Genomic DNA, 27105 nt, shown 5'->3' on the forward strand with positions numbered 1-27105 from the left:
AACAAAGGCAAACCAGGAGGCAGGACTGAGGAAAAAGCACATACTCAGGCGTGCGCGCACAGAGAGAGAGAGACAAAATGACCTGCTAGACCTCAGGAAACTCATGTTGCTCAAGAAATACTCAAGAGGAAGCTATTTATACTCTCTGCTACTCCCTAACTACATGACAGCCAGCCTAGATGGGTGCAGGAGAATCAGGGCCTAAGACAGATGCTGCCTGTGTGCAATTCACTCTACACAGATCTCCGTCATTCCTAAAGATCAGGTGAAAAGTAGGGGAGATAATTTGTGCAACTGAACGAGGAACGTGGCAAGATCCGACCTGCAAGAAGCCATGGATCAGCGAGCAGATGCATTGCTTAGGAGACGAGAGTGTGTTTCTATTTTCAATGCAAGGTGTAAGTCTCCGAGATCCACAGAACTCTTGGGCATGCTGCTGCTTCCATGAAAGCACTTTCAAAGGCAGTCCTCCCAAAGAGGGGCAGGATCTGTTCTTGATCATCTCAGATGGCAGGATACGTCCATCATGGATTCAAGTGACAGGAAGCCAGATTGAGGCTGAATATCAGGGGGGAAAAACTTCCTATCTGTACGACAACAGAACCCATAACCTCTGTTCTGGGACATTGAGGTTATTTATTTATTTATTTATTTATTTATTTATTTATTTATTTATTTATTTATTTATTTATTTATTTATTTATTTATTTGCGAACATAGATATCACTTGCTTGGTCTGAAATGAATTTCTTTCTCTTTCTGTCTCCTTTCCCAAGATAAATCTGTCCTTATGGCCAGGGGGAGGAGGGAAAACATACAATAAAACAGAACGAACAGCACGCACATACAGCTGATGGGGTGGGCCACCACTTCTTAGCTGCCCCCCCCTCCCCAAGCATGTGGTTGCATCGATCCATGCCGGAGGCTTTCTCTTAGATCTGGAGCACCATTTAGAGTTTAATAGGAAGCGGCTTTGAAAGGTAGCGGAGAGGAAGGATAGAAAGAAATCTGACGGAAAAGCAACAAGACAGGTTTTTTTTTGGGGGGGGGAGAAGAGAGAAGAGACACCCATCAAAGAGGAAGGATGATGGAAATCAAAAGCAGCCTTAGCCAACCTGGTACCCTGCAGCTGCCTCCTTGGGCTACAATTCCCAGCTGGGGACGGTGGAAGTTGTAGTCCCATCAGCAAGGGGCAAAATGAGGGAATGTGGACCCCAGATACCTTGCAAATATTGTTCATCTGGTAGTGCCCCCCCCCGAGTCTCTTTAAATTCACCCGCTTTCCTTTTTCTGAGGCCTTGCTGTCTCCGTAAAAAGGGAGCAAGTCGCAAGGGGGCCTCTGAACATGTGCAGAGTGCTTTTTAAAAAATCAGCTGGGAAAGTCACCTTTCAGAAAGAGCCCCCTCTTTTCAGCATCCCGACTCTTCTTTTTTGGGGACAGTTTTTATAATGCACCGACCCCTTAGGCAGAGTCCCCGTGTAAATGCTCCTTTTCAGAGCCGATTTGACAATGGGATTTTTAAAAATCCGCTGCTTTACACTGGTGTAAAAACTCAGGAGGGTTTGGGGCTGCACAGGGGTGTCTTCCAGAAGTGATTGGGGGTGGGGTGTATGTCATATTGGCGCATGAAGCAGGGGAGCCGTTGGAACCCCTGCCCACAAGAGCGAAGACTTCATTTTGCCTATGACACAGAAATCCTGCAAACCACCCCAATTAAACAACCAATTAAAATAATGAACAATTGACTGTTTTTTCATGAAAACCCCGATCTGTGGCTTGAGGCAGCTACCCCCTTCTGCCCGACTTTAGGGCCGGCCCCAGACGATCAAAACCATGGAATACCGCGAGAAGCCCTTTTTGGGGACCCAAAAGCCACCACCAGGTTAGACCCTCCTTCCTTCCAGCATCCACGCCCAGGGAGATCAAAGCCAGAGACCTGCAGAGCCGCTGCCCCGAGGAGCCTACAGTTCTAAAACTTCAGCCTCTCCTGGCGCAGGTGGGGAGGAAAGTGTGTGTGTGCGCGCGCGCGTGTGTGTATACCCCGTTTTTGGGGGGGGGATTTCTGCTCGCCACCCAGGAAGGAAGCCACACCAAGGCTGAGGAGTGGGGAGGGGGGGTGTCCTTTCAGATCTCCCTCCCTTAGGAAGGCAGGGGTGGGAGGGCGCGGAGGGACCCAGGCGTCCGGGGGGGGGGAGGAAGAAGAAAGGGGGCGGGAAGCTGTCTGGAGTCCGCCCAGCTGTTGCCCAGCGGGTGAGAGAAAGGAGGGAGGGAGGGTGGCGGCGCTGGGCGGGGGGGGGGGCGAGGAGGGAGGAGGAAGAGGAGGAGGAGGAGGAGGAAGAGGCTGCGCAGCCTCGGTTGCTGCCACCGCCGCCCCAGCCGGGCATGTGCCGGCTCCTGCCGCAGCTGCGATGGCCCAGGCCGGGGGGGAGGTCGCCCGGGAGCTCCAAGGTAAGCCCCCGGCTGGGGTGTGTGTGTGTATGTGTGTGTGTGTGATCAAGAAGGAAGGGGGCAAGGGGAAATGGGGGGGGGGAATCCCCAGGGAAGGCTCCTCTCTCCTCCTGGCTCTCCATCCCCCGAGCCCCGCTTCCCAATGGCAGCATCCTCTGGTCCTTCTTGCCCAGCCACGTCCCTGTCTGCCGGTCCCTCCGCCCGCCCCTAGGAGATGATGGATCCCCTTTGATCTCTGCCCAGAGAGAGGCGTGGAAGCCTTCCTCTTCTCTCCCCCCCTCTTTTTTTAAAGACCCCCCCTCCCCATCTCTGCTTTTCTCCCCTTTCCCAGCTCGAGACTCGGGCCCGGAGGCTGTTTACCTCCCCTCCCCCGGATCGAGCCCTGTCTGCCCCTCCCCAGGAGATCTCTCTTCTCCCCCCCCACCTCCCCAGTGGGGTGGTCTCGCCGCCCCCACCCCCAGACCCGCATCCTCTCCCTCCCCACCGGGGAATGGTCTCTCCCGCAGGTACCCTCAAATCCTCCAGCCCGGGGGGGGGTGGTTTCCATTTCTCAGGGTCGCACCTGGTTTCAGCACCCCCCCACCCCACCCCCATTCGTGATCCAGGGAGTAGTCTCTAGGTGAGACCCCCCCCCAATTCTCCTGCCCAAGCCCTGTTCTAGGGTTGCTAGCTGCCAGCCCCCTAACCCTGACCCTCCCCTCCAGGAAACTCCCCATCTCCCTCCCCTGGGGGAGCAAACTTCCCTCCCTCCCTCCTTCTTCCCCCACCACCTAGATTGGACCCCCCCCATCTCCTACTCAATGATTAGGATCATCATCCTCTTATCTCTCCCCAGGATCCCCCCCACTCCCTGAACCAGGAGATCCCACTTTGCTCCCCCCAACTGCTTCCCAGTCCCCCCCCTTCTCAAGGTGTGGGTCTGCCTCTGGTTCTCATCCCTCCATCTCCACCTGGGTACCTGTTTTCCCCCCACCCAGTGGCACCATCGCGGCAACAGCAAAGCCTTACGAAAGACTTTCCCCCCCCCCTTACACCCATCTCATCCCCTAAGAACCATGGGGAGTAGCGTCTAGCCTGCTTTCCTGGCATGCACATCCCCCCCCGACTCCTGGATCCCCCACCTTTTTTTCATATCCTTGCATAGGTCTCTCTTTCCCCCCCCCCCACGTCTTCTCCTTAATTCCTGGGAAAAGTAGGTTCCCACTCTCATCAATATTTTCCCCCTGCCTCTCCCATCTCCCACCTTGCCAGTCCCCTAACAACGCACCCCCCAGACACACAACCTCTCAGCCCTTTGGGGGAATTCGGTCCTGATGCCTTCCCTCCATCCCTGTCCATGGTCCTTAACCCTCCACATGCTTTCTCTCCCCTCCTCTCTCCCCCCCTCCCCACCCTTTCCATCTGCAAGCCTTGATCCCTTCGTGGGTCTTTTAGGCAAGAGTGGGGGGGGGCTTCCCTTGAGGGGGGGGAGGTTGCCAGGATTGGTCCAGGAGAGACAGCTGAGGGAGGTAGGGAGGGCCAGGAGAACCCCACAGTCCCTTTTCCTGGCCGTGGGGAGGCGGAGGGGGCAAAATGTTGTAAGCCGCCTAGATTGGTCGAAATGACTAGATAGGCGGGGTATAAATGCAATAAATAAATAAAAAAATAAATAAAAGGTCTCTGGGGGGGGGGAGTTGGCTGGTCCAAGGAGCCGTAAAGCCTACGAACCTTGTTGATTTGCCTGCTCGAGAACTCCACTACACACACACACACACACGCACAGAGAGAGAGAGAGAGAGAGAGAGAGAGAGAGATAAACACACACACACACACACACACACACACACATAGAGAGAGGGGAGAGGATGGGTGCAACTTCTTTGCCGGTTTCATGGGTTGTCTCCTGGGGCTGTAGACATATCTGTGTGTGTGTGTGTGTGTGTGTGTGTGTGTGTGTGTGTGTGTGTGTGTGTGTGTGAGAGAGAGAGAGAGAGAGAGAGAGAGAGAGAGAGAGAGAGAGAGAGATGTCGATTCCCCCTGCACCTCACCCCTGCTCTCCGCTTCCTGTTGTCACCCTACGCTCTCCTTCTTCTTATTTCATCTCCAATCAAAGGGTGCCTGGGCGGGTTTTCTCTCTTCTCTTTTAAAAAAAAATTTCCAGAGAGGAGAATAAGGAGGAAGCAAATGAGGTTTTGAGACACGAAGGATCCGGCCTCTACCTCTCTGTATGTGCATGTGTGTGTTTTGCAATATGCTTTTTCAGGAGAAAACCACACAAACACACACACAAACACACACACACAAAATATCTCCCAAGGTGATGGAGACAGAGAGACAGAGATCAGCACACACCAGCGATTTTTTTGACATGCCGAGATCAGCAGGCCTCTCGCCCCCCCATTGGCCCCCATGGGTGGGGTGGGGTGGGAGAGAAAAAGAACCTGGGGGTGGAGGATATCAATCAAACTCAACAACAGCAGGATGAATTTGACACACCCAAAGTTAAAGCCAACCCTCCCCACTTCCCGACTACAGCTCCCATCGTCCCCCCAAAACCACACAGCTGTCCGACTTGGGTTTTTCGTGCACTGGGCTGAGAGGTTTTCAAGAAGACATTGGCTAGACGTTGATACACGATCTGTATTCCTTGCTTCGAGACGGAGTGTGCTAAATGAGGTTAAAGGTGGAATAACTCCTCAGGGCCATGGAGGATGATGGGTGTTGTGGTCTAACATGGGAAGGAAGGTCATTTCAGGAATGGCTGGGCTTCACCTGTCTTCTCACCCTTCCTTATATCTACCTGTTTAAATTGGAATTTACCAGTCTCCAAAATGCCCCGTCCTCAAGACTCCGTGTTCACCTCTTGCAAACTCAAGCCTGGGGCTTCCTTGAGGGAGTCCCTCCGTCTCGTATTGGGTCTTCCTCCTTTCCTGCTGCCTTCCACCGTTTCCCAGCATGACGGTCTTCTCCAGAGAATCCTGCCTTCTCATGAGGTGCCCAAAGGAGGACGTTTTTGCCTCCAGAGAGAGTTCAGGCATGATTTGATCTAGGACCCCCTTGTTCAGCTTTCTGGAAGGCCAGTGGATCCACAAAGCTCTCCTCTATAACCACATTCCAAACAAATCAATTTTTCCCTCCCTGTCCGCTTTCCTTCCTATCCAGCTTTCACACCCGTACGTGGTAATCGGAAAGACAAGTGTGTGGATGATCTTGGTCTTGGTCTCCAGTGACAGATCCTTTACACTTGATGATCTTTTCTAATTCCTTCACGGCTGCCCTTCCGAGTCTCCGCCTTTTCTTCTAGTTTCTTGGCTGCAGTCTTTGTTGATCCTTTGAACTGGGATTGAACCCGAGACCTTTGAACACAAGCGCTCTCATCCGGCACTAGAGACTCCTGCTAAAGTCAGAGAAGAGGGTATGCGCCTCTCTCTCTCTCTCTCTCTGCCCCTTAAACGCCCACCCACCAAAGCAAGACCTTGGAAAGGGTCGACTGTTTTGGATTGCAACTCCCGGAACCCCCTGCTGGACCCAAAGCAGTGGGTTCGAATTGCAAGAAAAGAGACTAAATGTTAGAAAAGAATGTACTAAAGGCAAGAGCAGTTCACCAACAGATAGCCTCCTTGGCTAATTCTACAATATTATTCCAAGGTCCTATGATTTTGTACAGACAAAAGGAAGTGAGGTATGAACAGCTCCCCTTTTTGCAGGGATGGAACTCATTGCCACAAGATGTAGGGACGGCTAGCGAGTTAGCAGGGAGTAGATAACTTTATGGCCTGCAGGGCCAAGAATAGCTGATAGTCAAGGTCCTCTGGTGAGCTTCCTAGCCGTGTAGAGATGTGAGCCCAATCTAACCCTATAACCATTAGACCCAGTCTTTTTATTTACTATTTGCCAGGGTTTGAGTGTGTAAAAGACAGACAGAGAGAGCCCTGAGGGGAGAGATGTAACAGTGCCTTTGCATCTTCTGCGTGTGGAGCGTGACACAGATTACACCGTTTCCTGATTTATGAGGGTACCCATGCTCGGGGGTGCACCGTTGACTGAGCCCCTATCGGCAGATTTTTGTGCCCTACCATCAAGGGGGAATAGGCCTTTTGAGCATGTACAGAGTGCCCTCTCTAGGCTCCAGAACCACTCCTTCCATAAACCAGCCACCAAGGTGGGTGAGCACGTGCTTGCCACAAACGTGGCCTTTTCCTGCCAGAAGGCCACGTGGCTGAGTGGAACAGGCACACCTTTGCGCCATGCTACGGACGTATCCCTTTTCATGCAACCCTCTGGAACATTGAGAGAGGCCTTTGATACTCCCTCTTTGCCCCTTTTTAATTTTTGCCTTTTGGAGGTGAAGTTGGTTGGAGAAGCCCCTGTAAAGATTCAATGCTCCAATGTTCATGTCCACACCTAGGGAATAAGGAACGGAAAATAAACCGTTTCTGTCTTTCATGCAACCACCCTGCATGTTGATTGCCCTCTTCTCCATCCTCTTCGGACTACAACTCCCACACCCAGCATGGCTGGCCAGGGGATCATAGGAATTGTAGTCCAAAAATGAAATAACAAGTTTTCCTGCCTCTGCAGGGGTGGCAATTTTTATTTAACTTTCTGTTGTACTCCCAAGCTCCTTTTCTTGATTTTTCACCAAGCATCGGAGCTGTGGCTACGGTGGAGGCACCAGGCCTTGGACCGGTGTGTATGTTGCGTGGCATCATGTCTCTCCAGATGTATGGTACCCTCACGGGATTTTCAAGGTCTGGGAGGTATTTGAGAAATGTTTTACGATTTCTACTCTCGCAGGGAGATTCCATGCCTGCACCAGGATTCGAATCCAGGTCTTCTAAATGCTAATTTATCACCCTGTTCACTGCCACATTGTTGGTTCTCAGGCTTTCATCTCAGGCTCAAAATTTGGAGGCAGATTAAAAAATTCTGGAAGGTTGCAACCTGCTCATTAGTCTTTGTAGCAAACCTGCCCGCACGTGGCCTCCTGGTGTCTCTCCCCAGACAGAAGGAAAAACAAAATGGCAGGGTGGATTCGATTTAAATCAAATTGACTTAAATGGGTTTAAATCACAAATTTTAAAAATGTGATTTAATTTTTTTTAAAAAAAATCATTTTTAAAAATGTAAATCAATTTTATTTTTTAAAAATCATTATTGTTGATGCTGACTACCAGCTCACAACCTTCATGTAGATGGGTCACTGGGCTTTACATTTACAATGAACCCATTTCCCTTTTTTAAAAACATAGTCCACTTTTGCTTTTACTACATTAACTAGGTGCAGTGAGCAAAACTAGCGATCGCCTTTCTCCGTCCTAACTCTCAATTCCAAAAAACTCATAAAGCGACAGACTTCCTTTCCCTCTTTGCTTCAGGGTTTTTAACAAGTGATCCGTCCATCAGATACCTTATTTTTTTTAAATCAGATACCCTATTTTTCTTTTTAATCGTCCCATGGCTTGAGGTAGACCTGAGCTATTTTGGGATTGGGGATTAGCAGCAATTGCGTTTTTCTGCCCTCCAGTTTGCACGCCATCCAAAATTATGTTGGCAGAAAATTCCTCAGGTGCTTCTTCCTTTTCCCTGAGAGTAAGAGCGGACTCACAACAAGCTGAGATAAAATGGCAATAGCTATTTCTCAAAGCAATAGCTCTTTCTCAACGCTCCAAACCAGGTGGCTGTAGCAGCTCCATCACGACACCTAACAGTAGGGCCGGCCAATTCATAATTGCAAAATTCGCCCAGGAAACTTCGGAAGTGGATTCAGGCCCCAAGCGTTTTTGAAACGGCCCGATCTGCAAAGCTCGATCGCGTTGGCTCTGTCCACACGTTGGTGGACCCTCTCGGAGAACTTGTAAAGATTAATCTGACAGGCTATTTCATGGCAGAGACCCTGAACACATTCCATCAGTTCACTCAGAATATAGATAGCTGGACTTCGTGCGGGTTTGGCGGCTTTCCAGTCCTGCTGTCCTCGTTTTTGTCGCCCGTGCGACTCACGTGTCCGTTTTTAACGTGACACGCCAAGGAACCTTCAAGCGTCACCTCTTTGTCTTCTTTATTTGACTCTATGCCTCAGACTGGCGTACTGAAAAGAAATTCGGGCGTTATATCTACATCTTCTCTTCCGGCAGAGACAGACGCCGATTCGTTTACCGCCCAACTTAAGCCGCTTGTTGTCTAACACTTCCAGTTTTGGCGTGCTGAAATAATTTTTTAAACTGCTGGTTGCGCTAGAAAATTGGAGTGAAGTACAGCCCCAGTCCTTTGGTTGCTAGCTTGATCGTCAACTTAAATGTGCTTTTCTATAAATGTTGGTCTTTCACATTATGTGCGCTAGAACAAGAACTTCTTTTAAAATGGGCCGCCTTCTCATTTCTGACTTCCTTGGTTCAGGAAAGACTTTTTTCTCGAGCAATTTCCCTGTCTTATTCACAGAATTTTAGGATATTGATGCCAATGTTTTTCCTTCCTTCCTTCCTTCCTTCCTTCCTTCCTTCCTTCCTTCCTTCCTTCCTTCCTTCCTTCCTTCCTTCCTTCCTTCCTTCCTTCCTTCCTTCCTTCCTTCCTTCCTTCCTACCTACCTACCTACCTACCTACCTACCTACCTACCTACCTACCTACATTAGTTAAGGAAGAAAACATGGAAAGCCACTTTAACATATTTTATTTGATGGGCTGTAGAAGCATCTTGTGACATGGCTATTTAGCCATGCTGGCATCCTCTTGGGACTTAGGGGCAATAGTGTTTTATAAAGTGCTAACGGTGGCTAATTTTGTTACGAGCTGTATTTTCAATGCAGCTCATTCTGGTTTCCACTTTTTATTTCACCATCGCGTCGTACTGGGTTAGAAATCCATTGATTCTCCTTTGATTTCTTTTCTATTGCGTCTTCATTTCATCAATCTTGTTCTCTGTTTATCTGCTGTGATTTAAATGCCTTTTTAAATTAATTGCCCCTGTGAATAACCTCAGATCATCTCTGCTTACACCTTCTGTCCACTGGAGCAAATACAGGACCTAATTTTCAAAAAGTTCCTTCCTTTCTTGATTGATTGATTGATTGCATTTTTTGGTTGTCATTACTGTGCTTTTAAATAATGCTCATGCCTTTTGTATATTTGCAAGCATTTATTTCCTCACTTTCTTCTTTCCAGCTGTCTCACATTTAAAAAGAAAGAAAGAAATTTATTTTTATGGTGTCAGGGAAGACTGTGATGGGACTTGGCCATTCCCCACCTCCATAGACATTGTATTTCATGGTACAGGAAGCTCAGCAGCATTTATGTCTTGTATCGGGAGGTGGGTAACTCCTTAAGATTAAATCCAGGGCTGTGTCCCCTCTGGTCAGTTCTACGGTCAGCTCTTTGTAAGGCATGGCCATTTAGGATATTGAAAAATTTAGGGCAATCCAGAAATCCAGTGAAGGTAATCCACAACGAGGTTGTATCTGTCTGCATTGTTTTTTTCAATATTTGTGTAGCAATGACCACACTCCACAAGGTCCCTCCATTCCAGTGTGTTTCTAGCATGCTCACTATATCTAGACTTTGTTGTGGGGGGAAAAACACTGCATTCCCCCCACTTTTGAGGATTTAGCATATAGATGCCTGTGCATTGAGGAAGTATCTGTCCAGTGTTTTTGGGTGGGGAGCGTGTACAATTCTTGATAATAGCACATATGCTAGATTATCCAGGAATATTTGTGTGTGTTGAGGCAGAGAAAGGGAGATCTGCTATTGTGGTTTGTGTCATTATTGTTCTTTTTCCGCGGCACTTTTTTTGTGCATCCTATGTGGGTGGGGGTGCCGATGGATCCCCTGTGGGTTTCCTCATGAACTTTACAGGAGCCAACCACCCTGGTGAGCTGTTTTTCCAACATTGGATCAGCACCTTAGGCAAAAATAAATAAATAAATAAATAAATTAAAAGAACTTTACAGTTCCGACTAAAACCCCAAGCGGATAACCTCACTCCACTGCCATCAATGGCTAACACTGCTCTGATCCCTCATATAATGCCAGGTCATATACTGCCATTTAAGCTCCCTGGGACCACGTTTTCACAGGTGCCACAGGTGTTGTGGGCAGGAAAACCTCAGGTTCAAGCTATAAGTCAGGATAGCTCTGACCTCTTGGGCTGGGGTGGTCTTCTCTGAACCCGTATCCAGCAGCTGGAAAGATATATGGGACATGGGAACGATGGGCCATAATCCCCGGTGGTCAAATTGTCTTCGGCTCAGTAGGACGCGTTTCCAGGTGTGTACATTTGGAGATCAAGAATGTTTCATCCGAAATGCCCTGGTACCATCTGGAAGCAGAATAACTTAGTCCTTGGTTTGGAAATGAACAATAACGAAAGAATTGATACACTTCCTTCCTGCTCTCACACCGATTTCCCTTTCCAGAGTCCTCATTATGATTTCCTGTGGCTATTTAATGTTGTGCGTCTGTCTTGAAGGTAACCAGGATTAACACAAACTAGGTAACCATGGTTTGCAACTCAACTTCAAACCATAGTTTCAGGGTAACTAGGGTTCAGTGTAGTGGTGTTCCATCTTGAAGCTAGCCAGGGTTAACGAGAACCAGGTAACCACGATTGGCAACCTCCTTCAAACCACAGTTTAAGGCAACTTGAGTTTACCCTAATACTAGTTCATCACTGTGTATGGAGCTAGCCATGGCTAATGTGAATCAGCTAACCATGGTTTGCAGCCCTACATCCAACCATGATTTGAAGACAACTAGGGTTTACCCTAACCATAATTAAACCATAGTTAAAGGGGAGATTAAATGGAGGCAACAGTAAACCACAGTTACAGCATGGGCTTTACCCATAGGTGGAATAAAGGAAAGTTACCCATCAGAAAAGAAAAAGGAAGGAAGTTTATGTTATAACCTCGTGCCAACCCATGGTTTGGAGTGAGGAAATATTCCTGCTGAATCACTTTCAAAGGAAGCCAGGTTTTTAAAAAAAACATCGCTACCACTTAAAATGCCAACACCTGCAAAACACTTGGCCCTTTTTGAGTTCCTTGGTGCACCAATATGAAGAAATAATTTATAAAGGTACCGTCAGTCCTCTATAAAACACAGACCTTGATTGAGGCCAGCTCTGTGAGCATTTGGAAAATGGAGACGAGCAAAGAGACCTGACAGAAATTAATCTAATATTTTCACTCAGCCCTGCGCACAGAGGCGCATGCACTCCCAGCGCATTAATGCTGCTTTTAACCCTTGCGCGCGAGCTATAAGCACCCATTTAAATCTCCTAATCCGGCTCAACATGAATTTGCAAAGGTGACCCTACCCAAATGGTAGCGAATACACTGGGTATGTACTGTATATATACATGTATATATTTATTTTTCATTAAAAGCTGAGGCTGCAGGGAGCTGTCAAGTCTGTTTCTGTGAGGCAAGCTTTCCTTTGGCCTCAAGCCTTAAATGGTAGGCTGGCAAAACTTCCTTCCATCTTGAGGTTTTCGTTGCCTAATAGTGATGTGTGTGTTGTATATGAGTGTGTTTGTGAGACCCACAGCAAGCAGACAGGAAAAGATGACACATGGAGATCTAAAAACAGACTCAGATTCTGCTTTTCCCTGAGCACAAGAGAACGAAGGTCAGAGCACCCCAATCTTGGATGCTTCAGTTTCCTCCCCCCCCCCCAAAAAAAAAACCTCTGACTTCCAATCCTGCTGCTCAGACCGTTGCTATAATTTTTTTTTCAGCCTTTTCTCCAAGCAGGGCTGGTCTTAGGATTTGAGCTCTGCAGAATAAATAAGGTCACGCTGTGTAAGGTGGCTTCACGGTGAATCAAACTCCAGTATTATCTGATGGCTCTCTTAAGGGCTTAAGAGCAGGATTTTTTCCCCTAGCAGGGTAGATAAAAATTAATGATTTAAAAAAAATCAATTTAAATCATGATCGAAGTTTTAAAATCATTTATTTAAATGGTCAAAAAAAATTTCCGATTTTTCAAATTTAAATCCATTTGATTTAACTCAAATCCACCTGGTTTCCTAGCCTTATCCGGAGATCTCATGTGGAATTCTCTGTGGGTTTAATTCAAGTTACTAATTAAACTCAAGATATGAGGCATGTTCAGGGTGTTCCCGTGAGTCTCCATGGGGCCACCATCAGTGGCTCTTGCAAAGATCCACCTTTGCTAGCGTGGCCGGCGCACCCTGCTTTTTTTTAAATCTTCACAACAGCCCGATGAGGTAGGCTCGACTAGAGAGTGAGCCGAAAGGAGAAAGATCCTGCATTACTGAGACTGGCAAAGTCCCCTTCCCAAATAAAAAGTGGGTTTGGTGACCCTTTCTCCTTCATGTGCTTAGAAACTTAATCCCATTCGGTTTGCCTATTTGTGGATGGATGGGTGGATGGCCAAAGGAGCGCAGGATTCTTGAACGGTTGTGTGTATGCTACTGGGTGACCCTAGAATCTCACCTTCAAGTCACCCTCCCCTCCTTCCCTTACGTTTTGTAACCTTTGCCTGATGAAGATTCTTGAAAGCTTGCATCTTTGAGTTTTCTTCCTTTTTTCTGTTCTACTGCTGGCTGGATATCATCATTAGCTGTGGATGCAGCTTTAGACAAATGCTTGCATCCAAGCTATTATCTAGGTTTCCTAATATGTCCTTCTTCTTGAACATTTTCCCCCATTTATTTTACCTCGAATGAGCACTTGCAATTAAAGAACCTCTTAATGAGGGTGAAAGAGGAGAGGGCAAAAAACGGTCTGAAGCTCAACATAAAAAAAAGATCATGGCCACTGGTCCCATCACCTCCTGGTAAATAGAAGAGGAAGAGATGGAGGCAGTGACAGATTTTACCTTCTTGGGCTCCATGATCACTGCTGATGGTAACAGCAGCCACGAAATTAAAAGACACCTGTTTCTTGGGAGGAAAGCGATGACAAACCTAGATAGCATCTTAAAAAGCAGAAACCTCACCTTGCTAACAAAGGTCCGCATCGTCCAAGCTATGGTTTTTCCAGTAGCGATGTATGGAAGTGACAGCTGGACCATAAAGAAAACTGTCTGCCGAAGAATGGATGTTTTTGAATGGTGGTGCTGGAGGAGGCTCTTGAGAGTCCCCTGGACTGCAAGGAGAATAAAACTATCCGTTCTGAAGGAAATCAACCCTGAGTGCTCCCTGGAAGGACAGATCCTGAAGGTGAGGCTCCAATCCTTTGGCCATCTCATGAGAAGAGAAGACTCCCTGGAAAAGACCCTGATGTTGGGAAAGTGTGAAGGCAAGAGGAGAAGGGGACGACAGAGGACGAGATGGTTGGACAGGGTCATCGAAGCGACCAACATGAATTTGACTCAACTCTGGCAGGCAGTGGAAGACAGGAGGGCCTGGCGTGCTCTGGTCCATGGGGTCACGAAGAGTCACCACTTAACAATTAAAGAACAACAATAGCCTTCTGGTACAGTGGTTAAACTGCAGTACTGCAGTGAAGACTCTGCTCACAACGTGAGTTTGATCCTGGCCTCAGGTAGCCTGCTTAACGTTGGTGCAATCTTCCATCATTCCGAGATCACATTCAGAATGAGAACCCAGCTTGCAAGAGGGAAGGAGTAATGTGTAATCTGCATCTTTAAATTGAAAAGTACCCAGAAAGGACTTTAAGCAAAGCTTTGCTTTGTTTCTTGTTATTACAAGATTGAGGTATTAGAGCTTTCTGCATTTTATGTGTTCTGCAATTTCTTGATCTTTATGCATTTTCCTTAGTACTTCATCATTAGTCTTCTGCTCGGTCCAGAAATTGCTTCTTCTTCTTCTTCTTCTTCTTCTTCTTCTTCTTCTTCTTCTTCTTCTTCTTCTTCTTCTTCTTCTTCTTCTTCTTCTTCTCTAGCAGAGTGTGTTTAAAGTCCGCATTTCCATGCTGTACAGTAGAACTGAGAATACATAGCACAGCTGAATGGACCTTTTCAAGTAATTCACATTTTCAAAGACAGTGTTACGCATTTGTTGCAGATTATGTTCTGTTATAAATTTGGGGGTGACATAAGGGACACGTTGCACAAAAGAGTTTTGAATATATATATATATATAGTAGGGCCCAAACACAGCGAATCTTGGGGTGGGTGGGTTTGGTGCCCGCTTTAAAACTCCCTTTGCTATTCAGAGGCACAATTCCCTCTGTGGTAGTAAACAGATTTCTTTTACATTTCCCTTGGTTTTGGCCAACATTTTCATTCCCAGTCCAATTTCCCATCTGTCTTACGCCACTGATGTTAGCTGTGGTTTTTTCCTGTCTTTTTGTCTTCCTGACTGTTTCGCTCCCTCAGAAGAGGAGACACAGTTGGGCGGAAACAGGTTGGAAACGGCATGAGGCTCGGTCTCAGGTGATGCTGGCTTAGCCACAGAGGCTTGGATTTTTCCCCAAAAGAACAAGTGGAAGAATTGGACAAAAGTCAACAGAGCCAGTGGTTCATTTCTGAGCAGAAGGCTGTCCGGGCCGGCCCTTCCGTTGCGCAAAAATGAAGTCGATGCCTCGGACGGCACATGATCTGGGGGCCACAGAAGCAGCCCCGTCTTCGTTGTTCCTCTTGAACTTCCCTTTGGGTATTTTCCTGGCTTGGAGAACAGAAGTGTGTATATATACCCCACAGCGGCTCTTGCCCATCAGTGTGGTGAGGGACCTGATCCGACGGCTGGCATTGACGCCAGTGTCAACGGACAGTTGGCGTCTTGTTTGTGAAATCCAGATGTGGTTGCCGTCTTTGTCTCAGACAAGAAACTTTGTGTTGAAACCCACTACATATGCAGTATTTTGGATGGTGTCTTAGGACAAATTAGATATTATTTTGTATAGACATTGTTAAAATATTGATTTTTTCGCTTCGTGAGAGAGCCTCCAAGTTGGTTGTGGGTGAACAAGAATTAATATACAACTCATAAGAGGTTCCTTAGACAACAGTGATGGCTTTTGTTGTTGTTTAGTTGTTAAGTCGTGTCCAACTCTTTGTGACCCCATGGACCAGAGCACGCCAGGCCCTCCTGTCTTCCACTGCCTCCCGAAGTTGGGTCAAAGCCGTGTTGGTCGCTTTGATGACACTGTCCAACCATCCCGTCCTCTGTCATCCCTTTCTCCTCTTGCCCTCACACTTTCCTAACATCAGGGTCTTTTCCGGGGAGTCTTCTCTTCTCATGAGATGGCCAAAGGATTGGAGCCTCAGCTTCAGAGTCTGTCCTTCCAGTGAGCACTCAGGGTTGATTTCCTTCAAAATGGATAGGTTTGATCTCCTTGCATTCCAGGGGACTCTCAAGAGTCCCCTCCACCACCACAATCCAAAAACATCCATTCTTCGGCGGTCAGCCTTCTTTAGGGTCCAGCTCTCACTTCCATATATCGCTACTGGAAAAACCATAGCTTTGACTATGCGGACCTTTGTCGGCAAGGTGAGGTCTCTGCTTTTTAAGATGCTGTCAAGGTTTGTCATCGCTTTCCCCCCAAGAAGCAGATGTCTTTTAATTTTGTGGCTGCTGTCACCATCCGCAGTGATCATGGAGCCCAAGAAGGTAAAATCTGTCACTGCCTCCATATCTTCCCCTTCTATTTGCCAGGAGGTGATGGGACCAGTGGCCATGATCTTAGCTTTTGGCTTCGGAAGGTCTAAAGACCGAGATGAGGCTGATGCTGAAAAAGGACTACTAGCTCAGCTTTACGTCAACATTCCCAAGCCTGGCGCCCTCCAAATGTCCTCCAGTACAACTCCCATTGTGTCCTGGACAGGGTGGCTCTTGACCATGCTGTCTGGGGGTGATGGGAGTTGTAGCCCAACGCGTCGGAAGGATAAGCGGCTGGGAAAGCTGCTTGAGACACAGGGCTGGCACAATGAGGTAGACATAGATTTTGTGTTAATGATCAGCCTCTATATATAGATAAATAAACAAATCATGATTCATTAAAAAATAGATCTTTGTCATGAGTTCCCAGTAATGACTTCATTCCAAGGAAATAAAATGGTGTGAGCCACTGGAAAAAAGAACGTAAGAAGGGCTATGAATACTTGAGAGGGTATATAGCCCTCCAGAGTTGCGGCAGCCATATCTGCACCTTGTGGCAGTGAGTTCCACAGTTTAATTCTGCACTGTGTGAAGAGATTATTCTATCAATCCTGCATCTTCCCCATCTTTATAGTGGACTAATCATTTAAATTGGCTTTTCCTTTAAAATTTGAAACTGTTAATTATTTTGACTACGGAGCCCTGAGGGGAAAGCTATTCTTGTCTCTAGGTGGTACCTACATATGTGTCATCAAAGAAGGCCAGCTTTTTGCAGAAAATTATAATTCCACTCACATGCAAATTCATACTGACTTAGAGCAGTTTTTATTAAAACTTAGAGGTAAATCCCATCGGTGTCAACAGAACCTGTTTCAAACGATGTGAGCATAAGATTCTTGTCTTGATTGATATATGAATTCATGATTTGACTGCATTTCTCCAATTATTGGACTGCTGTACTGGTGGCAGACCTTTTTACTTACTAATTAAATCAATCATTCAAATTAATTGGGTTACTCTTTGGTTAACGTAGTCTAAGGCCGGGCACCAGCATTTTCATAATGGAGAGCATAAATAAAGCCTTAGTTTTGCTCGCACGGAAGTGATTTCATGGGGAAGCTTTACTGTTGGATTTCTGCCTGCTGTGCAGCCGTTGGCAGAGAGCTGGCCTTGGCATGAAGAGCGGCAAGGCAAAGCAGGTGTTTCCAGGACAGAAAATAGGGAACTTTTGACTTTTCAGGTGTTTTATACTACCAACCCCATCGTCCCTCACCTAGTGGCTGTTTGGGCTGGGGCTGATGAGAGTTGTAGTCCATCAAGTGAAGGCTGCACGAGAGTTTCTCGATGTAGGGGAAATGTGTGTGTGGGAGGGCAGGCAACTCTGTTCTGATTTTGCAGCCTAAGAAACCAAAATATTTCAAGCTATCTTTGGTGAAAGGCCAACAGAACCCCCACCCCTAAGGCAAAATAAATTCAAATCAAGCCAATAAGATGTTGAATTAATCATCCGATCCAGGGCCCAGAGGACAATCTACCCCACTATAATGACTCAGAAGGGCTTAGGGAGTTCATCTCCTTCCCGGCATCTAGCTTGGCTCCATTGCATGAGTCATCTGTCGTTTTTACTCTGGACCGCCTGAGAGGGTTGGCGGGGGCGACCACATTGAGCATCTCAGTCCAGCCTACTTTCACTGGCCCCGATTCTGGACGGAGTTTTTAGGCAGGGGGGAAGAAATCTCCAAGCTGGGACCTTGATGAGGTCTCCCACATCCGCGAGGACAACCTAGCCGCACAAAGTTAGGGAAAACTTTCTTTTTCTCCAGTGGAAGGTGATTCGCCCTCCCTCAGCTGTCAGCACCGATCTGCTTCTTCTGCCACACTTGTCACCTCGAATACTTCGCCCCAGTTCCCAGCGCCCTGTCTCTCCGCTCGCACCAGGCAGAGGAGACCCGTGGCCTCAGTTTACCCTGCGGCGCTGCGAGCCGAAGCAACTCTATACCGTTTAATCCATAACCACCCTCCCCACTTGGCTGGAACCCAAAAATGATCCAGAGCAAGAAAGGAATTGATTGTTTTCTGTCTGCGCGTAGCTGGCAGATGACCCCGAGAGTTTCCCAAATGGGCTTTGGAGTTCTGGGTTTGGTCTATAGGACTGAGCTGGACCAAAAGAGAGAGAGAGAGAGAGAGAGAGAGAGAGAGAGAGACTTCTCTTGAACATGCACAGAGTGCCGGTCTAAGAAACCTAACTTCCACGGATTCCTTGAGGTCTGGACTTCTTTTAGAAGCAGAACAGCGCTTTCTCAAAGACTCGGCAAAACCCCAGAATCTTTGGCGAGCTTAGAAAAGTTCCTTTGGAGGACTACAGATCCCAGTATCCTGCAGTGAGAACCATGCTAGCTATTTGGAGACCTGTGGGCCAAAAAAGTAATTTTTTGAATGTCTGGGCTTTCACCGAAGTTAAGAAAGCATCAGATCCTAATTTATATATATATATAGGATTATTAAAAATAATCCTATTTTTTAATACTATATTTACTGTGTTTCCCCAAAAATAAGACAGCGTTATATATTACCGTATTTTTCACTCCATAAGACGCACCTTTCCATAAGACGCACCAATTTTTTAGGAGAAGAAAACAGGAAAATATAATCTGTTTTCTTCACTCCATAAGACGCATAGACTTTCCACCCCCCTGCTTTGTGGGGGAAAAGTGTGTCTTATGGTGCGAAAAATACGGTAATTTTTGCTCCAAAAACACATTAGAGCTTATTTTCAGGGGATGCTTTATTTTTTTTATGTACAGTACAATCTATGTTTATTCAAATACAGTCCTGTCATCATCTTCTGGTTGCTGCACAAGGGTGGAGGGCGGGGATTCACTTAACTAGGGCTTATTTTTGCGGTAGGGCTTATATGACGAGCATCCTGAAAAATCATACTTGGGTTTATTTTCAGCTAGGTCTTATTTTCAGGGAAACAGTGTGTATACTCATCCCCAGATTTATGGTGCTCAGAATTGGATATAAAACTGCCTTATGAGAAAGTCACTGGCCGGGGTTTAATGACTAAAGATCTAAGGTTTGGGGGATTTTAAACTCAGAGGGTGTAACGTCTCAGTCATCCCCAATCCCTCTGGATCTCTGTCATCTTTTTTTCTTCTTTTCCCAAGAAAGAGAGGTTGAAGCGTAATGTTTTCCACGAACGGAAAAGCTGGCAGAACCTTTAGAATCCGGCTTTCAACTTTTCATTTTAAGAGACACCTTTTTAAGTTTTGCATCCATAGCGCTGAGCTTTTGCATTAAATGCTTCCTAAAATGCAACACAGTCCATAAAAGAAAACAGAAAACTCTAAATAAAAAGCGTGTTCTTTCCTTTTCCTTTTGCAAGGCAGGGAAAAGCAAGTATGAATGAATTTATTTATTTATTACGGCCCTGTGACCAGCTCATAAAACATATTTATGGTTAAAACATATGAAGTGCAGTTTAAAAATGTACAACCATTTCATAAGACATATTATGTGGCTAAAATATACAAAATGCAGTTTAAAAAATGTAAAATCAGTTCATAAAACATATTATGTGGTTAAAAATACACAAAATGCAATTAAAAAAGGTGTACAGCCAGTTCATGAAAAATATTATATGGTTAAAATATAAATATTTCCTCCCTTCGGCTGGGGCCACAACATTTCTCTACGCTTGACGGAAAAGCAAGTACGTTTCATTTAAGTGCTACTGAGATTATGCTGGGGTGTGTGTAGCAGAGACACTCTGTACATGTGCAGGGGTACCCTCGATTTAATCCTTATTTGCTTTGGGAATTAGAAGATCAAGCTCAAATTCCAGGTGGCTGGAACCTTTCTTGATCCAAAGCCTACAGCAGGCTAGGTAAACAGAATATATCTGGTGGATATCCTTCCTGTCTTCCTTTTTTACCCTTACAACCCTTCTTCACAGATAGCATCCGGAAAGTTTTGAACCGGCCTCCCATCCATCTCCTGGTGAGGGTGAAGCTAGAAACCAAACCGAAAAAGAATGAAGATCGGGTGCTGGTAAGAAGTTTCTTGGGCGTGGGGCCAGATGGGGCAGGAATATCTGGTGGCAATGATGCAGAGATTGGAGAGGTGGAGGTTTTGGAATACAAATCCCAGTTTCCCCCCCCCTCTACTGGCTGGCATAGGATTTACAACCACCCCTGGAATCCACCAGCCAGCCTGGTAACTGGCCATCCGAAATGTGGGGGAGTCTGGGATGTGTGAGCATGCTCGGAAGGATATGCTGGGAGTTGTAAGCATTTTGGGTGGGGGATTCTGGGATATGTAGTCATTTTTTCCCATCAAAGCCACTTCTCCATGCGGGTGATCTTGATTTTGTTGTCCTCAACCACAAAGAGGGAGACACATGCAAACACACACACTAACACACCTCCTCCAAAATGGGAGCCCCCCGTTCCAACCAAGCATCTCGGGGGGGGGGGCTTTCCGCCGGTTCCCCCTTCTCTTTGCTCCCCCAGCACAAGCTGATAGGAGGTAGCATTATTATTGTTAATAGATTTAATTATTTATTCATTTATTCGATTTATATCCCGCCCATCTGGTATATTCTACCACATCATGATGTAAATAACTCAAAAAAGTGAGAGAGAGAGAGAGAGAGAGAGAGAGAGAGAGAGATGATTATAAATACGATAATACAATAGCTGCTCGATTACAGATAAGCAAAAAAAAAAAACGCAAGAAGAAGAACTGGATTTTTCAGCCCCATGAGTGGCATAATGAAAATCTGGAATACAGTGACTGATGAGAAACTGACATCCAAAATTATGTTTTTAAAAAGGTGTGATCAAGATTAATAAATTTAATGAGATGTGGGATGACTTTTATAAATGCCATCTCGAATAAAGGAAAAGGGCAAAAATATAGATATTTCTGGAAGGGATGAGGGATCTTTTAAAAGTGGAATGAAACGTGGCTGTAAATAAATAAATATGTATGTATTGTATTAATAGATAGTCCCTGGCCTGAGGGGGTGCTCTGCTGCTTTGCTTTGTTTACATTTTTTGCAGTTCTTGTATCTAAACCAAAATACGCCTAGAGTGGTCGTAATTGACCAGATAGGCGGGATATAAATAGAATGAATGAATGAATGAATGAATGAATGAATGAATGAATGAATGAATAAATAAATAAATAAATAAATAAATAAATAAATAAATAAAATAAAAATTTAAAGAACACCCTCCTCTCCCTGTTAATGCCAGGCTTGGGAACGCTTTACCTGTTGGATGGGGTGCTTCTTAGGCAGCTGTCCACTGCCTGACCATGTTGGATAGCCTACCAGAAGGACCTCTGGAAAGTTGGCTTGAGTTCACGGGTTGAACCAAGAGCATAACAACGATCTACTTCCATAGAAGCCGAGTTGATCAAAAGCGCCCTATTTTGCTCATTATTTAGATTGCAGATTGTGAGTTACCCCTTTTTGTGGCTTGGGGGCCTCCGATCGAGAAGGATCTGTGCACCCCCATCTCTCTGCTCCTTTCCCCCAAAGAGACCCCCACCCATGTTTCTCTCCGTTTCTCCAGGATTTGGAAGCGGGAAATAGAGGATTTTGGCCAGAGGCCTTTGGGTCAGGGAGAGGAAAGAGCCGGACCCATTTTGGAACCAGGGAGCTGGAAATTTATTTTGCTGGATTTATTTTGGGTTGTGGGGCTTGATAACGGAGCGTTGGTCCTATAAAGGGGGGGAGGTTTAATTCATTGAGAAAGGAAGATGTGGGACAGGCACGAGAACTGGTTTTGGGGTGGAAAAGAAGGATTTTGAAATACACTGGAAAGAGTTTCCGATTTTTATGTCGGGGCAGAAATCAAATTTAAGGATTTGGATTAGAAGTAAGAAAGGATCTTTTTAAGGGTGTTGGGTTCGGGTCTTGGGACGAAAGGGTCTGGATTGAAATGAAAAAGGGATGTTTCTCAGGGTGGCTAAGACTTAAGCCTCCCTTCCTAAAGTCAGCCTTATTGGGACAGATGGCCCGGGCCGACCACGAGTGTCGTGAACGGACAGCAAATGCTTTGCTTTGTTGTTAGGTTGTTGTTATTGGATGTCAAGTTGTCCCCCGATTAACAAAAAACCCATAAAAGAAGGGTCTCCCAAATGTTCTGTCCTCAATGGCCCCACTCTTTTATGGAGTCAGTCCATCTAGTATTAGGCATTCCTCTTTTCCTGCTGCCTGACATCATTCCCCAGCCTTATTGCTTTTTCCGGAGAGGGCTACGTAGTAGAAATTTAGAAGCTGGGAAGCCTGATTTGATCTTCTGCCTCCGGCAGAAGGAGGCACTCTGGCTACTGTGTGAATATTTATTTATTTAGTTGAAATATTTTTCATCTTGCCTTTCTCCTTAAAAAAAATGTGGCTTTACGACATCATTCAAAGACAATATTTAAAAGCTAAAAACAGGAAGGACACAAATATTAACACCAGCAGTGGGAAACTGCTCCACGGATTGAATGTCCATCTTTTGTGCTGCTGTTGCTAGCTATTTAATAGATAGCTTCATTTATTTAAAACGTTTTTCCTCCGTCTTCCTCCTTAAAAGGACCCAAGGCGGCTTGTGTACAAGAAGCGATTTTTAAAATTATTTTTAAAATCATTAAACGAGGAAATGTTAAAATCATCATAGAAAAAGCAAGTTACGAATTTCCAAAGCCTTTAGAACCCCATGCAAAACAATTTTAAATTCCCACCCATCCACCCTGTAGAACTTGGAAAGGTCACTTCTTGGGATGGCAACTCCCCGAATCCTCAACCTGCGTGGCAGACTCAGGATGATGGGTCTTGTAGTCTCCGAAAATGGAGAATTCCCAGTTCTGGTTTTGCCAGACCTGCACAGGGCCGTTTTCCCTCTTTGCACGTCTCATTTCCACCCCCCTGCTTGTCTCCAGAGTCCTTGAAGGGATCTTAACCATATTAAGGGCTAGAAAAGAAGGAAGCGAGAGAGAGAGGGAGGGAGAGCGTGAGAGAGGTGTGGAATCAATAATTCACCCCTCTCCATTATAAATGAGCAGCTTCACCCCCATCGCCCTGATCATCCCCACCTACAGTATTCTTCCGGCTCCTACTCTTTCTCTCTGTCTTTCTCCAACCCACAAACCCGCACGGGCCATCCGGCCCACCTCCTTTTTGCTACGTTCCCGGAGAATCCGTTCCTGGTGGTCCCAATCTTCCTCTAGGTCCACCTGGCCCTATATCCTGAACTTGTGGTCCTAAGGGTTGAGGCTACGGGAGGCCAGGTGGGAAGGAAATAGAACATTTCCAAAATCAAAGATACGGCTCCATCCTTTTTAACACAACACTCCCTCTGAGGTCTGGTCGGGGGAAAGTGGGAATTTGTGAGATGGTGTTGAAAAGAACCACTTTGTGAATCGAGACTCTTTGTAGAACCACTTTCGCTTCTAAATCATTGAGTGTTCAGGTATATACAGGTTGCACCCTGTCTTCCCTCCTCAGTTTTTCGTCTGTAAAATGGGTACCACAGACCTCAGACGGTTCGCAAAAGCAGATCCGGTCCTCATTGCAAACAGCGTGGTGAAGTTGGGCAACCCCCCCGCCGAAAACACAATAATATTGTTATTTCAAGTCATTTTAATCTCACCGATTGGCATGAGAACTCGTAGAATGGCTCAGAAACCAACGATTCTCTCATATCCGTGATTTAGGTCTCTGGCTGCCAAGCCAGAGGTTGGGAGTTCGATTCCCCTCTGTGCCTCTTGACCAGAACTTGGCCTCGGTGATCCATAGCACCCTTTCCAGCTCTGCTGTTCTAAGAGGATGATGATGACAATTACATTACCTCGACTTTGTTATTGTCACAACAGCCCTGTAAGGTGGGGGAGGCTGAGGGAAAAAAAGACAGAAAGAGAGAGCAGGGAGACCTGGGCCAAGCCGCAAGATAAATTTTGTACAGTAGAACCCCTGTATCCATGGGATCGGTATCCAGTTTCACTTAAATGCAGTCTGAAAATATTAAAAAATATTTTTCAAAAACATAGAAATATGTATTTTGAGGTTGTATTTACAAACCTGGCCACTTGAGGGAGCCAGAGACCATGTTGTCTATGCTGTTAAGAATACATGTACAGTCTCTGGCACCCTCTAATGGCCAACACTGGTAATACATGTGGAAATACTTTTGTCTTTTTTTATTTTATCATGCTATGTATAGCCTTCACTATTTGCAGTTTTCAGTATCTGGGGGGGTCTTGGAAACCAATCCCCTGGGAATATAGAGTCCTAATATAATAACAAAAGACTACAAACAAAATCCGAACAATAAAAAGCCCACAGACTATGGGGTCCCCTCAATGCCATCTTCTCCATGCGCAGCCTGTTCAGTTTCTTCTGTGTTTCCCCTTCTTTCTTAATAGGTTCTCACTACCTGGCGGATTTATCTCTTGGGGCTTAAGGTGCCGGCCAAGGTACGTGAAGGGGTGACGGGAAGCCCGTTGGAGAGGCCCGTTCTAATTCCACCTCCTAGCCCTTAGTAGGTAGATCAATAAATCTAATTTGACTCTTCCCCCCCCCCCTGTGCTTTTTCTATCATTTCCTTATCCCCGTACAGGTGGAATGCTCTTTCAACGTCTTGGAGATCCGAGCATTAAATGCCTTGAATCACAACCAGGTAAATTTTCAGTGCAAAATTTTGCCAGCGGGATGAGGCTTGTACATGATTCATTATATATATATATTTTAATGCCACAAAAATATCTATAACTTATTCTGTGGTTATTAGAATATCGCATGTGCCTCTCAGTCATATTATTTTCACTGCCTTGGGATTCCTCGTTAATGAATAGCCTTTTATATTGTTTAAAAATAAAATTAAGAAAGAGAAATATGGTATGACCCTTGTATCCGCGGGAATCAGTATTCACGATTTCCCTAGCCTGTGGTCTGAGGATTTTAAAAGGAAAAAAACCCAGAAATTCATATTTCTTCAATTTAATTAGAAGAACCAGCCATTGGAGGGAGCCAGAGACCGTTATATACCGGGTTTTCTATTATCTGTGGTCTTTGGCATCCGCAGGGAGGCTTTAAGTCAATTCCCTGTGGATCAGGGGGTCCTATTATACTTAAATTATGTGCGTGTGTGTGTGTGTTTGTGCAAATTCCTTCTCTCTTTTTTTGTTCAGATCCTGGTGGAAACAGAAAAAGCGACCTACAGCTTGAAATTCCCTACTTCAGAAAGTGCCGACCAGGTCACCAGACACGTCAACACCGCCTTAGCCAAAATTTTTCCAAGCCCGGCCTCTGTGTGAGTAGGTGGAAATCTTAGGAATGCCGGATGAAAGGCAGCGGAGTTGCCAACTTTTCAGGCGTCCAACGTGGCTATGCCTTAACTGCCTTTCACTTCTTCAAACAGGGTCTGTCCGGCAATGATAATCTTTGTGGACGAACTCTTAGGGTCGTTTGCAAAAGTTTGTTCTGAAAGGGGGGGGGGGAGCAGGCTGAGCCCTTATTTGCTTGATCCTCGGTCAGCATCTTTGATATTTATTTAATCTATTTATTGGGGCAACAGGAAAACATAGGAGTTAGAAGTTGGTCAGTTGGTGCTGGTGATTGTTCTCAAGGCTTTAACAGTTCTAGAGGTCAGACACTTTCATACATACGTCTGTGTATGTATGTTTTTGCAAGGCCAAGGAACGGGCAGTTCAGGGACCAATAAAAATTATAACTAATGGTGGCTTTTCATGTTGACCCAGAAGCCACTGTAACTTGTAGCCATTAGCTGCTCAGATTTGCAGTGACTGGTTGTTCCAGCGAGCGTGAACTGCCGGGATTTTGGTCGATGTGTGTTTGCGTGATGTGTCTGTTGCAGTTTTTATATTATTGTGCACCATTTAAGAATTTTTTTTTTTATCTAAGTGACTTATAAATCCAAATTACCATACTGTAACATACCGGCCAAAATCCTATTGCTCAGTTACACAAAAGGTGTAACTTTTAGCAGCGGAGTGGAGTAAGTTAAGGAATTTCCGTAGACGTGATCAGTTGTAAGCAACAGGATTTCAGCCAATAAAAATTGAGTAGAATGTGTGTCTTACTCTATTGTATATTACTTTATGCATTATACATGTAAGATGTAATGTGTAAATGCAATATATAATGTACCAAGACAAACTGAGTGCCCCATCCTTCTTATCGACTGGTTTTCCTTGATGTTTACTTCCAGCTGCTTGATCCGCCATGGGAATGTGGAGACCCCCGAGACGCCACGGGATGTGTCCCCCAATTCCGAGAGTTCCACTTCCACCATCCACAGCATTTGCGGTGAGCAAGTGGGCGATCAAGGCCCAAAATTTATGAGATACCGACTTTTGAGAGATAAGTCAGGCGGGGTGGGGTGGGGCTTCCAGGCCGAGGTTTCTGGGTTTCCAGCACCTTCCTCGAGTCAGATGCGCTTCTCAGAGAGTGAAACCGTGCAATCGTCATTCCTAGGAAACTGTATGAAATTTTAATTACAGTTGCTGCATTAGCCACTTAACCCACTGACCTGAATCTCGGAAGAGTTCTCAGATGAAAATACAAATTGCTTTGCTGGATCCTGCTGAAGGTCCACTGAAACCTGCGTTCTGTCTTCGAGGCTCACAACCCGATGGGCCTTTTTTGGGGGGGGGGGTTATAAACAGGACTTCGCTGATCATATCTGCCTTCTCTGGCTTGCCCCGTGTACCTGGTTATCCAAGCCAGGCTGTCCGTAAGCAGAAAACGAGAGGTGAAAAGAAAATCAAAAATTAAAAAAAAAAAAGACAAAAACACGGTGGCACCTTAAACATTTGTATTTTTTTCATGCAAGCTTTCGTGGACGAGTCCACTTCGTCAGGCATTCGTTTTTCTCCCACCGAGAAAAACGGTGATCTGAACTTATGATGTAGACTATGTTAACATTTTCTAGCGTTCTTGATTCACCATCTTGAACCAGTTCAGGCTGTATTGGCAATTGAGAGTATTTGAACCAGCCATTTTTTTGTACAAGATTCTAAAAAGAGCTTTGAAAATTTTATTTTCGTACTCTACCGCTTCCGAATGCAGGTGGAAGCTCACATAACTGGATTTTCCTCCACTAACGTATATATTCTAATATATCAGAGAGATGGA

At 45.7% G+C, this 27105-nt stretch overlaps 1 protein-coding gene across 3 annotated transcripts in view; it reads left to right on the top strand.

Annotated features, from left to right (window-relative positions):
* Nucleotides 1–2325: 2325 nt before the first annotated feature.
* CARMIL3 (capping protein regulator and myosin 1 linker 3) overlaps nt 2326–27105 on the top strand; it is a 65602-nt gene continuing 40822 nt past the window's right edge. For all 3 annotated transcript variants that reach the window (XM_072977065.2, XM_072977066.2, XM_078378340.1), the window contains exons 1-6: nt 2326–2449; nt 19912–20006; nt 24375–24425; nt 24569–24628; nt 25140–25261; nt 26180–26277. In XM_072977065.2, the coding sequence (XP_072833166.2) occupies nt 2410–2449; nt 19912–20006; nt 24375–24425; nt 24569–24628; nt 25140–25261; nt 26180–26277 (466 nt within the window). In that variant the 5' untranslated portion in view covers nt 2326–2409. The remainder of the gene's footprint in view (nt 2450–19911; nt 20007–24374; nt 24426–24568; nt 24629–25139; nt 25262–26179; nt 26278–27105) is intronic.

The sequence above is a fragment of the Pogona vitticeps genome, chromosome 6 (genome assembly GCF_051106095.1).
Source record: "Pogona vitticeps strain Pit_001003342236 chromosome 6, PviZW2.1, whole genome shotgun sequence".
NCBI classification, from domain to species: domain Eukaryota; kingdom Metazoa; phylum Chordata; class Lepidosauria; order Squamata; family Agamidae; genus Pogona; species Pogona vitticeps.